Genomic DNA, 17,367 nt, shown 5'->3' with positions numbered 1-17,367 from the left:
GCATGCACGTAAACAATAAAAAAAACCCAATCTTTTTAATCAAGATTCATCTGTAATCCCTTCATTCTTGATATATAGTTGCATTGAACATACAATAATTTCAAACAGAATTTCAAAAACTCTCGATCCACCTCTTTGGCCTTAAAAATTTCCAAATTCCTTCCTAAATTTCTGAAAATTCAAACCGCCATTGATTCACGTGTGATTTATTAAACCTAATTCTTCGTTCAAACTCTAACAACATATCACACCTGTAAGTTTGATTCAGTCTCCCATTTATATCTCTCGTTCATATATATCATTGTTTCTTGAAATTCATAAAACTTCTTGGCAAATTTTAATAAGCTTTGTATATTACGTACATTAATTTTTGTATATTACGTACTGATATTTGAAAATTGGGGTTTAATTTTTGGGTAGAGGAATTTAGAATTTTATGGAACAGAGTATGATGAAAGGAGATTTAGATGATCATAGTTTAGAGAGTGAGCTTGAATTAATTTTCAACCAGAGACAAAATCGGGTCGCGATCGGCGATCAAGAACGGGGTATGAATATGCATAGGAGTGGTAGTGCCCCACCAACGGTTGACGGGTCGTTAAGTGCAGTTGGAAATTTGTATAGAAACAATGGTGATGTGCATATTGAAGGTAGGATTAATAATAATGGTATAATTAGTACTAATGATCAAGTGTTAAGTGAAGAAGAATTAATTAGGTCTCATCCAATGTACTTATCATATTATTATGATCATGGCAATTTTAACCCAAGACTTCCACCGCCATTGTTGTCGAAAGAGGATTGGCGCGTTGCTCAAAGATTTCAAGTTAGTGGATCTTCGTCTTCTGATTGGTGGAAGACGAATCTTGGTAATGATCATACTGATCATAGTGGTAGTTCTTCGTTGTTTTCGATGCAGCCCGGATTAGGGTTACATAAGGATGCAGAATCTGAATTGATTGAAATGAGGAAAGCTCAGAAGAATAATCGTGAATCGATTGTTAGAAACGATGGTTTGATTGGTTTACCGACTCCTACGATTGGTGGTCGAAGAAAAAGCTTTGCAGATATTCTTCAGGTAACTATAGTTAATCATCTAGGGTTTAGAATCTTAGCTGACCCGTTTTGACCCGTTACCTAAACCGACCCAACCTGACCTATTTGGACCCGTTTAAAAATTTGACGCGTTTGGCCCATGACCCATTTCAACTCAAAACCATTTTGACCCGTTACCCAAACCGACCCAACCTGACCCATTTGCCATGTATTGTTTAGATCAATTAAAACTTATATTGTGTGATGTAATGTAGAACTTGTTGATTCTAATTGCAGGTTTTTTTTTGTGATTTGTTTAATGTAGGAAGGGCTTGATGAGCCTGAATGTTCTTCGAATCGAATTTCTCGACCTGCAAGCCAAAATGCAATAATATCTAATACTCATTCATCAGTATTATCTAATGAAAAAGAAACTTCAATAGTTCAACATTCTTTTACGCCAGTTGTGGGCCCGTCCAGTAAAACACCTGGCCTTCCTCCTATGGTTCGCCCTGCTGACGTTGCGTCTTCATTATCTAACTTAAGTCTATCTAGAAACCGTCTTCCAGATGGACAAAGTTATTCACGTTGCGATTATCTCGATTCTATAAATGATCAGAGGTTAAGTTTTCAGCGTGATAACTCGAGGAATAATAACCTTGGACCGATGAACTTTCACAGGAGGGCAGTTTCTTCTGCTGATTTAAATTCTAACAGAAACACGTTTGACTTTTCAAAATTTGAAGGTCCCAGTATACGTAATCATGTCGATAGTTACCCTGGAATGGATTTGTCAGGTCATATGCCTACTAGATATTCAGCTGCACATAATCACACTGCTTCAGGTAAACTGTAATTTCTTGTTCTTCCAGTTGCATTGTTCGTTATGCTTGTGAAAATATTAGTAAACGGCCACTATGGTTTTCAGAATGACCTACTTTAGATAATTGTATGATTGCATAGATCATTGTAATTAGTACTTTCCTTTACCAAACTGTCGATGCTTGCAAAATCGCTTAGTGTATATTACAAAATTGATGTTTAGTTGCGTTAAAAAGCCACGTAGGATGGTACAAAAACTAAATTATTACAACAAAATATGCAGATTATGCTTTTTCTCTGTTGACACGTTTGTTACCCAACCGCTCGACGCACCTCTATAAAAGAGATCTAGGTGTTTGCTTTTTACTGATATTTTTTCCGCAGACTTTTTTTAAGACATAAATCAAATAATATCTTACTTTGTCTGCAGTCGCGCATCATTAGAAATATGCTTTCAGACAAAAACATCTTAAATAACAAACAACAGCTTACACTTATTTCATTGTTTTGTACTATGTATATTCAGCTTCAAGTATAAATACTGCTGGATGGGAACAATATCTGAGACGATGTAACTACCCACCAACTGCAATCGATTCTCGACATGGTAATCTTCATCAAGGAAGAAACAATTACGTTTCAAACGCGCATGAAGATATGCGAGCTCTTCCCAAAGTGTATCTCGAGGCGTTACTTGCTCAACAGAATCAACAAAACGGTTCACCACTTTTTGGTAGATCTGGTAGCTTAAATCATATACACGGGAATCATACATACGATCGTGGTGTGGCGTATCACGGAAACTTATTGGAAAAGACTAGACCTTTGTCAAAACAAGAACGAAAGATGCAATTTTCTCCTGTTTTAAGAAATTCAGTGGCTGGATCAGTAGCTGAAATCAGCTTAGATCGAAGACCTGTTTTATCGTTGTTAGATGAGCTCAAGAACAATAAGAACAGATCTTTGGAGCTATCTGATGTTGTTGGTCATGTCATTGAATTTAGGTAAGCTAAAGAGTTCTTTGGATCATTAAAAAAAAGTATTTTTGTTTCTATACATATTCATAATTGCGTGTGTGTATATATATATATATATATATATATATATATATATATATATATATATATATTTTGGCTGCAGTACGGATCAATATGGAAGCCGATTTATTCAGCAGAAGCTTGAAACAGCAACAATTGAAGAAAAGAATTTAATATTTCCAGAGATTATTCCTCATGCTCATGGTTTGATGACTGATGTCTTTGGGAATTATGTCATACAGAAGGTAGTTTCACTTATTAATAATGTCTTTCATTTTAATGGCTTTTTATAGAATTTAAACCTTAAAACTTTATAATATCAATTTGCAGTTCTTTGAGCATGGAACTGAGAGTCAGAGAAAGGAGTTAGCTGATCAACTTATCGGTCATGTTTTGCCTCTTAGTCTTCAGATGTATGGTTGCAGAGTCATTCAGAAGGTGATCTTTCTAGCTAATTTTGTAATTTTTTATGTTAAAAACAATATTTGCGACGGTTTTATCTTTATATGCATTATTTTTTGTAGTAAATATCCTAAATCTTGATAAAGAAATTTAGTATTTAGCCGTTTAACCATGAAAGATCCTATCTTGATTACTATTTTGTAGTAAAGATCCTATTTTGATTACATTTTTTGGGTATTAGTCCTGTACCCATGATTAGTTTGTAAAAAGATCCTATCTTGATTACTATTTTGTAGTGAACATCCTATCTTGATTACATTTTTTGGGTTTTAGTCCTGTACCCATGATTAGTTTGTAACAATGATCATATCTTGATTATAACGTTCTCTTAGGGATAAATAAATAAATAAATAAATAGTCGTATATAACGAATCTTTATCTATTCAGGCATTAGAGGTGGTTGATGTTGATCATCAAAAGCAAATGGTTGACGAGCTTAACGGTTCAGTGATGAAATGTGTTTGTGATCAGAACGGTAATCACGTTATCCAGAAATGTATCGAATGTGTCCCACAAGATCAGATACAGTTTATAATTTCATCGTTTTTTGGGCAAGTTGTTTCTCTTTCGTCACATCCTTATGGTTGTCGGGTCATACAGGTAAAAAGGTGTATGTATTACTGTAGTCTATTTCTTCTGTTTATATCATCAATTTTCTAATATATAAACGTTATCCGATATCGACAGAGGGTTTTGGAGCATTCTGATGATCAAAATACACAAGTGGTAATGGATGAAATCATGACCTCGGTTTGTTCTCTAGCGCAAGATCAGTACGGTAATTACGTTATCCAGGTACTCAACCTTCTTATGAACATAGCTCTATTTAACTTTTTAATAGTTAAATGTCTTATTTACCCCTTGATAACGCTGACGTTTTGGTATGATTAGCATGTACTGCAACATGGTAAGCCACAAGAACGATCTGCTGTTATCAGTAAGCTTGCAGGACAAATAGTAACGATGAGTCTTCAGAAGTTTGCGTCAAATGTTGCCGAAAAATGTTTGACTTACGGCACCCCAGAAGAACGTCAACTTCTCGTGAAGACGATGCTTGGTTCCACGGATGAAAATGAGCCGTTGCAGGTAAGAAACGTTCTTTTCTTATTTCCGATATTACCCTTCTGTCCTTGTCTAAATCATTTTATTTGCATGTTGATATATCCACCGCTCTGATTGATAAATCCACCACACTTGTGCATTAAATACTTGTACAGTACACATATTTAATACACATGGACGGTTGATCTATCAATTTGAGTGGTGGATATATCACCATCGTTTTTTTTTTTTTTTTTGAAAGGCAAATTCACAACACTCATTAACACGAATATTTACAATCACGTATATCACCATCGTTTTAGTAAACTTTTGTATGGGTCAATATACAGGCAATGATGAAAGACCCTTTTGGGAACTATGTGGTGCAAAAGGTTCTCGAAACGTGTGATGATAAGAGCCGTGAAATCATACTGTCGCGTATAAAAGTCCACTTGGCTACTCTGAAACGATATACGTATGGTAAACACATTGTTTCTCGTGTAGAAAAGCTCGTTACTTCAGGAGGTGAGAAAAATATTTATAAAGCTCATAACTTTATGAAAAATCTACATATTCTTGATTCTTTTATGTAACTTTTTTATTACTTCTGTTTGCAGAAAGGCACATTGCATCATCAACTTCTTACAGTTCTTGAGATGTCCTGTTTTGGTAAAGAAATAATAATGTGGTGTCACCATGAACTTTGCTAGTTTTATTTCTATGTGAATATGAGGTCTGATTTTTTTGATCCGATAGAGGTTTGTAGATGGAGTGTTGATTTTGATAGTTAGTCATATGTATCGTTTTTATATCTTGTAAAGAGTGAGTGTAAATGATCGCTGATTGCTTTTGGTGAGAGTCAGATTACTAAATGCCCTTAAAGTTTTTGTTTCATTCGTGTAATCTGGTACTAGTACATAACATAATGACCATCCACGTGAATTTTTGACATTAAAGGAACATGGTATGAAGCTATCATAGGACCTGGTTTATATGTAAATGGTATGGATCTTGATTCTGAAGAAATATACATTTTTGGGGCCTAATTTCTGGTTTATTTTATTGTGATTCTTGATGAGAACAAACTGCTAGCAACTGGTTTTGAGCATTATATTCTATTTGTTCAAAATACATTGCCATCTTAGTAATCTGCTCCCAAAATAAAATATCAAGTAGTTAAAATACTACTCCCTCAGTCCCATACGCTGGGCAAACCAAATGAAGGATTTGCGGATTCGCACTAAAGCTTCGTTCGCATGAGCCGGCCAAACTAAATGTTGAAAATTACAATTATTTAAGGTGGTTAGTGGGTGGTGCTAGTTTCTACTGTAACTCATTGTAATATGTTAATCAAGTAAAAGCAGTCATGTACCTCTGGTTCAGTTGTTTATTTTAATTTTGCATATCAAAATGTAAAAGAATGAAATTCATTCAAAATATTTTATTGACAAAATTGATCATTTCGTCCCTGTATTTTTCACTTTTTGCCCATTTAATCCATGTGTTTTATTTCTTGCATTTTTCATCCTTAAAATCATATTAAAGTCCCAATTTCATCCCTCAATTTAACGAAGGTTAAATATCCGTTAAGTATGGACAATCCTTGTGAAAAAAGAGAGTATCAGCTCAAAGCTCAAAACAGAAAAGAAAAGGAAAATCATTTGGTAACTCAAATAGTAATAATTTCCCCTTTCCCACTCCTTTCTTCCTTCACAAATATAACTTGGTAAAAGAGTTCGAGCATCCTAAATGAAAGTATGCAAAGAAAATGGTATTATTAATATCCATGTGTGACCGATCCTCATATCTGTGTACAACACATATGACCTCACTTGAAAATATTAGACTATTCCTAAACCTGACTGTGACGTCAGAGTCGGATTGTGCACTTTTTGGTGAAAAAGTGAGTTTTTGACTGTGAATGTATCTGACCCTCGTTAACCTAAAATGTCAAGTTTTTGTGTCAAATATTTGGAGGGTGATGTGGTAAAATTTGATTGAAAATTAGGTATGGAAAAATAAATAAATAACAAATATATATTCTCTCTCTCAAGCTGATTGGTCTCCTCCTAGCCTCACGCTCCCTCTCTCTTCCATCAAATAATCGACTGACGCCCTCATCCGTCACTTTCTGACGCTGCGATGGAGGCGTCAGATGCCGTCAGTCGCTGCCACCTCACTTGACGAGATGAAAGTGACGCCGCTTTATGGATTAAAAAAACAGTCTAAGCAAGCATTTGTTCTTGATAGGAAGGATAATTATCTCTCATTTTCACCAAAATGTTTAAAGGTTCCCTCCCTTTTTCCTCTTCTCCAAAAAAACCTCTTAAAATGTTACGAGTACCTAACATTTATTCTTAGTTTTTCCCTATCTGCAACCTCCCTCATTCTTTTTTCACAACCCACTACACACGGTCACGAACCACGACATTCTCTTGTGAATCTCGTCTCTCATATCTTAAATTTGCTTCTTGTTGTATTTCAGTTTCTTCATCGTAAGGTAAAAATTGATTATTTTCAGTTAATGTTTGCAAATTAAATATGAAAGGTATTAAATTAGGGCTTTTTAATTGTCTATAGTGAACTCGAATTAATTGATTATGTTTTTCTCATGATGAATCCTTAGCTTAACATCCAACAAAAACACCAAAGATCACCTACTTTTCACGCGAACAACACTCTTTCGTGACCTTGATGTAATTTATGATATTCAGATTTATGATTAATTACAATCAGATTTGTGGTTTAGATTTATGAGTATTTATAATTTAGATCTAGATTGATTAATGATTTGCAGGTTTGTTGAAGCTTGAAAGTGGGTATTGTAATAGAGGAAGTTGAAGAAACAGTGTGAATGACATTTTTCCAACATATAATTGGGTTCATCTTCATGTTTTTTACTTCTTCCAGAATCCATTGAAGACACATGCTAATATTGGAAGTTGCAGACATGTTAGAATTTTGATTTTGGTTTCCTGCATATGTGTATTATATTAAAGACCCATCAATTTTTACAAGAATGGTCCATACTTAACAGACATTTAACTTTTGTTAGGGTGAGAGATGAAATTGGGACTTTAAAATGTTTTTAAGGATAAAAATGCAGGAAATAAAATACAGGTATGAAACGGTTAAAAAGTAAAAAAAAATAGGGACGAAATGAGCAATTTTGTCTATTTTATTTTTTGTGTTAATTTGTGTCTATAAATGACATATCCAACAACATTGTTCAGTACTCACGTTATTATATGGTATTCTCCTACGGGCAATTCGCACACTCGCGAACACGAATTCTCAGACGAAACAACAAGAAGGCATGAAAAACCGGCCATTCATTGTGATCCTTGATAACAATTTGGTTCGCACAGTTTCACACGCGCACGAACGTAACGAAGGGTGTAAATTAGGAAAAAATTCAAAATATTGTATTTTAATTAATTTAATTAAAAATTTTACAATAGAAGAGATATAAATTTTATTAAATGATCACTGTTGAAAAATATGTATATTGTTCCCAAATACTCCGTAGATATTAAGAAATTACATAATTTATGTTATATTTTCATTATATAAAAAAAAAACATATAATCATATGTTAAAGGTGAATTTCAGGCTTTTTTCAAAATATAAAACATAACTGAATTTGGCTTATTACATTTAAAAATATCTACGAGTATAATTTAAAAATTCTGTACAGTAAACACCTGGTGGCGTGAACTTTAACGCCACGTAATCACAGTTAAACGGTGCCGTTTAAGGATCAATCTCCTTCTGTTCATCTAAAAAGGGTCCCCACACACGTAACCGATTTTCAGGAATGCCGCCGATATGACCGATTGGGGCCGAACTTCCGCCGCATTTTTCTATACTTTTTGTTTTAATTACACATTCAAATTTCTTCACGATTAATTTAGAAACAATTCTATGGTGGCGCGTTCACACTACGCTCCTTATTCCTTCCTTCTGCCTAAAATATTTGCCGGATAATTTAAAGGTATTTTTAAATTTGTTTCGAGTGCTAAATAATCATAATAACGGTATTCATTTCTGTATTTATTTAATTATATACGCGGTGATTACGTATATATTTCAAAAGTATACAGTTAAATATTAGGTGCACTTACTCCGCGTTGTTGAAAATTAGTTTTGAATTGAATTAGGTTAGGGTTTCTATAATTGAGGGAGGGAGATAAATAAATGAATTTACAATTAGCTGATTAGTGAAGCTTGTTAAATTTAGGTTTAAAAATTGTAGATGAAGATGGCTGTTCAGGAACAGGATCCAGATGTTGTTAGATGGGGACTTCATCATCTTATGGAAGTATGCCCGGTAACGAACAGAGGACCGCCTGGCGTTTTTACTCGTTATGACGTAGATTTATCTAGTGTTGAGTATGTGAGTGAAGGTTATTGCGAGCCGAATATTGAGAACAATGAAATTTCAAATTATGATAGTGTTGTTGAGAATGATGAGCATTTGAATAATGCGAATGTTGAGAATGATGAGATAATTGCACGTGCGTTTCAAGAAGAACTGTCGAGACTTGCGGTTGAGGAGGATCACGGATCATCGTCCGGGGAGAATCATCAAAAGGAGTCTGTACTTGCACAGAATTGGGTTGCTCCTTCAAAAAGACATGGTAAATTTTTGTTCTTGCTAAAATTAGAAATCGCGATGTATTGTGCATTCTGATGTATGTGTATGTTATGAACTGTAGAGCTTGAGAACAATCAGGAACAAGAGTTGGTTAATGAAGAGCGATTATATTATGACGAGGATCAATCGTGTTCGCCTGAGATGGCAGACGAGTCTATTCTTGATGGTGAAGTAGGAAAGAGGATAAATAAAATGTTTCCCATTCGTGTAAGTTTATGCTTCAGGATATGCAAAGTTGAACTCGTATTAGGTTTCATTCAATTCACTTGTTTCTTTTGCTGTTCGGTTGTTTTCCTTGTAAATGACTTTCTTATCTTTTTTTAAGCATTTTGTTAGATCATTTTCAAAGTTATGTAGTTTATATGTATGAGGGTACATAAATCAATTGTCTTTTCGTTTCGAGTATTAAAGTTGATTGTGTAATGCAGCATGTACCTAAAGTAAATGGTGAAATGCCCACTGCTGATGAAGCAACATCGGATCATCAGAGGCTAATGGACAGGTCTTTTTCTTGTACTTATCCATTACAGTGTTAGGGTTTTGCAGGTTTTTATTATTATAACTTTTGTTTTCTGTTATGCAATATGTCTTCCTCTGGTAGTTATTTTATTTATTTATTTTTTATTTTTCAGATTGCAAGTCTATGATTTAGTTGAGCTAAAAGTTTCGGGTGATGGTAATTGCCAGGTTTGATACTAATTAGCTTTCACTTATATAGTTTGCATGTACCATTTAATATATAATAATATAATTGTAGGAGCAAGATACCTATACATTTTATAATTGAAAGTTTCTCTAATCATACATCCTTGTTTCTTGTTCAGTTCCGGTCCTTGTCAGATCAAATATACCGTTCCACTGAGCACCATAAGCTTGTGAGAGAACAAGTTGTTTATCAGGTAGGTTGAATAACTAGAATATTATGTCCACTGAGGACCATAAGTGATGTTTTGCTGTTCCATTATTTTATATTTATGGTCCCCTTTTGTCTTTGTTGGCAGCTTAAGCTTCATCCTGAACTGTATGCGGCTTATGTTCCCATGGCATACGATGAATACTTGAAGAAAATCAGCACGTATGTTACAGATTTAATTGATCTTTTACTATTTACTTTTCTCCCTTTTCCTTTCTAATTTTTTAAACAAAACCATGATAGGGTTGGCGAATGGGGAGATCATGTCACATTGCAGGCTGCTGCTGATGTGGTATTAATGATCATCTTCTATACAGAAGTCACTCTAAAAACACCATTTCCCTTATTGCAATTGATCTTATGTCACTTAAATGTTTCTGATGACCGCAGTTTGGAGTCAAGATATTTGTCTTAACTTCATTTAAGGACACTTGTTACATCGAGATTCTACCATGTGCTCAAAAGTCAAATAGAAGTAAGTATTTGGAAAAAGTTTCATTTTATTTTGAATTGTCAAACCATGTATTGATATATCAGCAGTATTTAAAAACAAATTCTATCTAGTAGAAAATAACTAATAATTGAATAGAACGCATGCATTTAGGGGCTTTTAGTTGCTCCCTGAGTTATTCATCTTTCATTCTTTCTGATAATTAGCTTGTTTCACTAAATACCTTGTGTCCTGAATTATCTGCAGTTATCTTCTTGAGTTTTTGGGCCGAGGTGCACTATAATTCAATATATCCTGAAGGAGGTAAGCTGCAATCAGTATAAATTATACCTGGAAAACGGGTCATGTTGGGTCATTTTGGGTAACAGGTCAAAACGGTTCTGGGTTGAATCGGGTCATGGGTCAAACAAGGTTAAACGGGTCAGTTTGGGTCGGTTTGGGTAACAGGTCGAAACGGGTAATGGGTCAAACAGGTCAAACGGATCATATACTTTTACATTTATCATACTATAAATCACCATCCCCAAGTGTTTATGAATTATTCATCTTGCATTCAAAGACAATGTTTGACTTTTTTATACTGTTTAAGACCATAGTTGTATTATGGTGTTATACTGAATTCCTTCATCATACTTTTTCATACACAGAGCTACCAATTATGGAGTCCAAGAAGAAGAAAAAATGGTGGATGCTTGGGAGTTGAATCGCATTCGACATGAATAGTGCACACTAACTATTAGCATACGAGTATTAGGATATACCATGTATAGATTTCATTTTCTTTTGTAACTGTTCCCATTCTTTCAGCTATTTGTACGCTTAACCGTTTTTAATATATTGAGCTGGCACTTGGTTGTTAGTACTACCAGTCTACCATAGTAAGTTTTGCAGAACATAGGAAAAACTAAAATATTGTATGTTAATGTTGGCTTACTTGTTACAGGTGGACATGAGATTTTTTGGTTTCACATACTATACATCATCTGTCCTTTAATTGCCACACTAATTTATAATGTATATTTAGATCAAACAAATTTAGTTTTGTTATAAAAGTTAAATTGGATATTAATTTTATTATTATTATAGATATTGTATAGTAGATTTTTTGAGTATAAATATGTGTGTTATGAGTTTATAAAACACACACTAAATATATTCTCTCATATTCTCTCTATATACTTATTAGTCTACAGTCAAGAACTAGGCCACTAAAGGTAGTTATAAGCCTACTGAATTATAACAAGTTTACAGTTTAAAATGTTTACATATATTCAAATGATATTCTCAAATATACATTTACATTTCAAAAGTAAAATAACCACTCAAAATACATATACTAAATATCATTTAGGGGTGTTTGGATTTACGTTTTGAAAATTGATTATGCGTTATAGATAATTGTAATCAAATAATGAGCTGTATCAAAATGTGATTTTGATTAATGGTGTTTGTGTTATGACAACTTGCCCAACGCACCCACACTAGCGGAAGCGAGGATATAATTGTTAACTTGCGAGAAATAAAAGAAAGCAAAATAAAGTAATTGATAACACGACGATTTAACGTGGTTCGGCAAAACCCTGCATACGTCCACCCCAAGAGTTCCCTTTATTCTTATAATATAAAAGAACCCGATACAAGAAAAAGTACACTATGAGTTAAACCCAAACCCAAGCCTCTTAAATTTTAGTTTAAAATCTAAGTTTCCCGTACACTCTTTTTTACAATCCTTACAAGAATAAACTCTCGGCCTCACAAATAAACACACTCCGTTGATAAACCTATCAACTATGTTTTTCTTTCTCTTTGTGATGCTCTCTCCTTTTTCCACTATCACCTATTTATAGATGAAGATATACATGCATACACTTTACTTGGACATTTCTAGCCACTTGTTGCATTCCTTCTTTGACTTGTAGGAAAACCAAATCAAACTTTGCTACATCAACAACCAACTTGACATATGAAAACAATAAACAAGTTGCCACCATGCAGAATCCCAAATTACTACCATCTTTGACTACATAACCATGCAAAAGACAATTTGTATTTGTCTACTAAATGTGAGTCACAAATTGTGAGCTAGCAAATGTGGACTAATGTCCAACAATCTCCACCTTGACGAACATTTATTTGCCTCATCACCGAAAATACTATCACCTAGTACTTTCACCATTGGCCTCCTTATCACCGCTGCACACACCTTGAATCACCTCGGTCCTGAACCCAGATTCAAATAAAACGGTCAATATTCATGTGCAGCTGACCCTGTCAACTTACATGGTTGACTCCGGAGAGGAGTCTCGAATCACCTCTCCTTCCGTAGGATTTCCTTTCTCACCATCATCTAACTTGATCAAACATGTCGTCACATGTTCCCGATCAATTTCCCGTGTGCACACTTTCCAAACCTTCGAGACACGAGTACATTTGGTACTCGCCACCAGACGATATAAACCCTCATACTTCTCTCCAATCATCAGGACCTTCACGCCACGTGTAATTCTTATAACTCCACCTACAGCCGAATAGCCGTATCCTTGAGAATTCAACTGGCTTAGGGAAATTAGATTCTTGCACATCTTTGGTGCGTATGCCACACCACTAAAAGTGTAAGCAGCTCCGTGAAACAATTTTATTTTCACCATGCCAACACCCTCAACATCACATGTTGAACCATCACCTAAAGTCAGCACTCCAGCCTTCTTTAATATTAGCTTATCAAAATAAGCTTTCTTGGAACACACATGCATCGTACAACCCGAATCTAAAATCCATTCATCTTGAGCAGAAGTAGAACTTTTGGAGATTGTGAGAACATCTCTCAAATTAACCGACTCATTAACTGCTACTGCAGCTGATTAAACTCCAGATTTATCTTCACCATTCTTCCAGAGTGGACAACCTTTCTTGTAGTGACCCCACTCTTGACATTTGAAGCACTGGACACCCTTCATTCCGTCTCTTGATCTGGACCTACTTTTATCACCAGATCTTTTTTCGAAAAACCTTCCCTTTCCATGACCAACCATAGCAAATTCATGCTCAAAACGGTCATCGGATCTTCGTCTCTTATCCTGAGATAAGAGTGCCGGTACTACCTCCTCCATCTTTACAGTAGCTTTTCCGTAAAGAATCGTAGTAACTAATATATCATATGAACTAGGAAGAGAGGTAAGAAGAATAAGGGTCTTATCTTCTTCCTCAATATTAACATCAACTTTTGCAAGTTGATCAACTAGACCATTAAACACATTCATGTGTTCAATGATATTCCCACCTTCCTCCATCTTCAACCGATACAGATCACGCTTCAAGCTTAGCTTTGTAGTCATGTTCTTCCCGAGATATAACTTTTCGAGGGCCACCCACAACCCCGTCGCGGTTGTCTCGCCACTGACATTATTAATGATCTTATCACTGATGGATAGGCGAATGGTACTGACACATCTTTCCTCGATGTCATTCCAATCGTCATCCGTCATCTTTTCTGTCTTTCCGTCCTTTTTACCCTTCAACGGATTTGCCAAGCCTTGTTGAACCAGGACATCCTCCACCCTTGTTTGCCACAAGGTGAAATTCTCGGTTCCATCAAATGGCTCCACCTTAAACTGCATACCGCTATTTCCCGCCATCTCAAACCAAAAAATATCCGATAAACCTGGATACGCTCTGATACCACTTGTTATGACAACTTGCCCAACGCACCCACACTTGCGGAAGCGAGGATATAATTGTTTGAGACAAACTTGCGAGAAATAAAAGAAAGCAAAATAAAGTAATTGATAACACGACGATTTAACGTGGTTCGGCAAAACCCTGCCTACGTCCACCCCAAGAGTTCCCTTTATTCTTATAATATAAAAGAACCCGATACAAGGAAAAGTACACTATGAGTTAAATCCAAACCCAAGCCCCTTAGATTTTAGTTTAAAATCTAAGTTTCCCGTACACTCTTTTACAATCCTTACAAGAATAAACTCTCGGCCTCACAAATAAACACACTCCATTGATAAACCTATCAACTATGTTTTTCTTTCTCTTTGTGATGCTCTCTCCTTTTTGCACTATCACCTATTTATAGATGAAGATATACAAGCATACACTTTACTTGGACATTTCTAGCCACTTGTTGCATTCCTTCTTTGACTTGTAGGAAAACCAAATCAAACTTTGCTACATCAACAACCAACTTGACATATGAAAATAATAAACAAGTTGCTACCATGCAAAATCTCAAATTACTACCATCTTTGACTACATAACCATGCAAAAGACAATTTGTATTTGTCTACTAAATGTGAGTCACAAATTGTGAGCTAGCAAATGTGGACTAATGTCCAACAGTTTGAATTTAATTATATTGTTTAATAACGTAATAATCAGTTAATCAAATTATCTAATAACTTAACAGGTAAAATGACCAAATAACTCTTCTTCAAAAATAAAATGATATGTACGTCCAAGATTAATAACAATAGTAATCGTAATACTCCGTATAACATTTGTAGTGTCATAACAACACTAATGAATATGTAAAATTCTGTGTAGAGGTATGTTTCTTTTATATGTCTATTATTATTTTTAGTTCTCCTGAATTTATTATTCAGCTTTAATATAAAAAAATAAATATGTAAAATTCTGTTTTACCAAAAATATGAATGAAATTATTTCTTAAATTTGACAAAAGAATTCCAAGATATTATCAAAGTCATGGAACTTATTGTTATATTATTGACAATTTTAAAATGCTTAAATATCGCCGGGTCTAGAGATAATAATTTTTATTATCGTTAATAATTATAAAGTCCTACACTTAAGAATTTTGAATATTCATTGTTTTCGCCCTCCTAATTATGAACTTCAAGTTCCGCCACTAACCTTTTTTTTTTTTTGAAAAGCAAGCAATTTTATAAATAACCAAAAGAAAGATTACACAAAGAGTACATAATTACAAAACAACAAGAAATCTCGACATAGGTTGCAAAGAGAGCAACCGTAAAGCTAAACTAACACGAAAGATAAACGCTCGGACAACTTAGCCAAGTGAGCCAATCGAACTTTTTTCCTTTAGCTCTAAGGGAAATCCATTCAAAAGACTTGACTTGGATTTTGTTAGGTGTTACCGAGGCACTACACGACGATCCACGAAAGACTTTATTATTTTGATTCCTCCAAATACTATAAACACTAATCCACTCGATGGCTTGCCATATATTCCTCCCATACGACGACATTGGGACACCGGAATTTCCTATTAACAATTCGTGAAAACTTAGATTAGAAAAAGCACCTAAGCCCCACCAACGGAAAACCCGGTTCCAAATGTCAAACGCATAAGAACAAAAAATGTAGGCGTGATCTGTTGATTCAAGATCATTGTCACAAAGAGGACATCGAACACTATTTAAATCAATGCCTCTTTTGTCTAAATCGGGCATTACTGGAAGCCTTTTCTTCATTAGACGCCATACAAAAATCTCGATTTTTTTTGGAACAAGATTATTTCTCAATGTACTTGATGAGTTGGTGTCCAGAGCCAATATAGCTTCATCACATAAACAAGATAACTTACGAACCGTAAATTTTTTGTTGCCGTCGAGAGACCATTCCCAAGCATCTTCCTCCTCGCTCAAACTTACGGATGCTAACTGTGCTTGCAGCGAATCCAATTCTCCCAGGCCTCGGCCCAATGGATCTCTGGCCCAGGCCCAGTTAGGCCTTCCATTTGAGAGCCTGCAGCGAACAGAAGCTTTTTTATCTGTTTCCAAGCAATATAAACGCGGGTACACTTCCTTGAGCAGCCTGTTTTCGAGCCACCTATCTTCCCAAAATGATGTCATTTCCCCATTACCGATCACCTTTTTGAATGAATTCTTGAACTCGATCCCCCGCTCTTCTATGGAATTTCCTGCAATAATAATGCTATACCACGTACCTAGAGACGGTTGGTAACCTAAGTCACCTCCCGACCCTAAGCCGCCACACGAACCATAAATGCTACGAATAACTTTAACCCAAAGTGAGTTAGTTTCGTTTTAAACCTCCACCACCACTTTGCGAGCAAAGCCAAATTTTTTCCCTTTAGAAACCCAATATTTAAACCCCCCTCCCCGTAAGGTTTTAGAATAGTGTCCCATTTTACCCATGAAATTTTTGAGCCCGAATCATCCCCACCCCAAAAGAACTTCCTTCTCACACACTCTAATAATTTTAACACACAATTCGGAGCACGAAAGAGCGAGAAGAAGTACAAAGAAAGACTCGACAACACCGATTTAATAAGAACAATTCTTCCACCAAAAGACATCGATCGCATTTTCCAACTCGAGAGACAATTTTTCATTTTTTCAATAACCGGATCCCAATCTTTTAATTTCTTCATTTTATAACCAATTGAAAGACCGAGATAAGTAAACGGGAAAGATCCCACATTGCACCCAAATTGATTAGCAATCGCATCCAAATCCTCATGTTTGACCCCAACACCATATAGACAACTCTTACGAAAATTTACTTTTAAACCGGAGGCATACTCAAAACATCTAAGGGGATTATGGAGACTTCTAGCATTTTCCAAACTACATTTGTGATGACCCGGAAATTTCTGACCAAATTTAAACTTAATCTTTGTATGATTAACATTTCCGACACGATAAGCAAAGTCTGTAAAACTGAATCTCAAAATTTTTGAACTACTTTTATATATTTAAATACCATTCGGTTGTTTTCGACGATTCGCGAACAATTATATGTAAATAGATACATATATACTATAACTTAAAAAGGTAACAATGTATTAATTATTTGATACCGTACATTAAACTTATTGGTTTAAATATCTATTTGAATATATATGATAAGTTGAAATATTTATTATTAAAATTTATTTATAAATAACTTCCAATGTGTATTTAAAAACTGATTTAGTATATTAAAAAGATATATA

General features: G+C 34.9%; 2 protein-coding genes across 3 annotated transcripts; both read left to right on the top strand.

Moving 5' to 3' along the window:
- Positions 1-448: 448 nt before the first annotated feature.
- On the top strand, positions 449-5,052 carry LOC139861992 (pumilio homolog 4-like). The gene is made up of 10 exons (XM_071850529.1): positions 449-1,078; positions 1,361-1,880; positions 2,384-2,861; positions 2,998-3,139; positions 3,225-3,332; positions 3,744-3,956; positions 4,044-4,151; positions 4,248-4,442; positions 4,748-4,922; positions 5,015-5,052. The coding sequence occupies exons 1-10, from the start codon at positions 449-451 to the stop codon at positions 5,050-5,052; spliced, it is 2,607 nt and encodes an 868-aa protein (XP_071706630.1).
- A 3,144-nt stretch (positions 5,053-8,196) lies between these two features.
- LOC139862373 (OVARIAN TUMOR DOMAIN-containing deubiquitinating enzyme 12-like) lies at positions 8,197-11,381 on the top strand. 2 transcript variants are annotated; one of them, XM_071850967.1, is made up of 11 exons: positions 8,197-8,391; positions 8,653-9,037; positions 9,116-9,261; positions 9,483-9,556; positions 9,687-9,741; positions 9,879-9,953; positions 10,056-10,129; positions 10,211-10,259; positions 10,358-10,442; positions 10,665-10,721; positions 11,066-11,381. In XM_071850967.1, exons 2-11 carry the CDS (start codon positions 8,653-8,655, stop codon positions 11,119-11,121), a joined length of 1,056 nt encoding a protein of 351 aa, XP_071707068.1. In that variant the 5' UTR covers positions 8,197-8,391; the 3' UTR covers positions 11,122-11,381. The 2 variants fall into 2 exon arrangements, with proteins under 2 accessions (XP_071707068.1, XP_071707067.1); XM_071850966.1 differs by having other exon boundaries at positions 8,638-9,037.
- The last annotated feature ends 5,986 nt before the right edge of the window (positions 11,382-17,367 follow it).

Source organism: Rutidosis leptorrhynchoides, chromosome 8, assembly GCF_046630445.1.
Source record: "Rutidosis leptorrhynchoides isolate AG116_Rl617_1_P2 chromosome 8, CSIRO_AGI_Rlap_v1, whole genome shotgun sequence".
NCBI lineage: Eukaryota > Viridiplantae > Streptophyta > Magnoliopsida > Asterales > Asteraceae > Rutidosis > Rutidosis leptorrhynchoides.
Note: the sequence above shows the minus strand (reverse complement) of the source record. Positions and strands in the feature narration are given on the sequence as shown.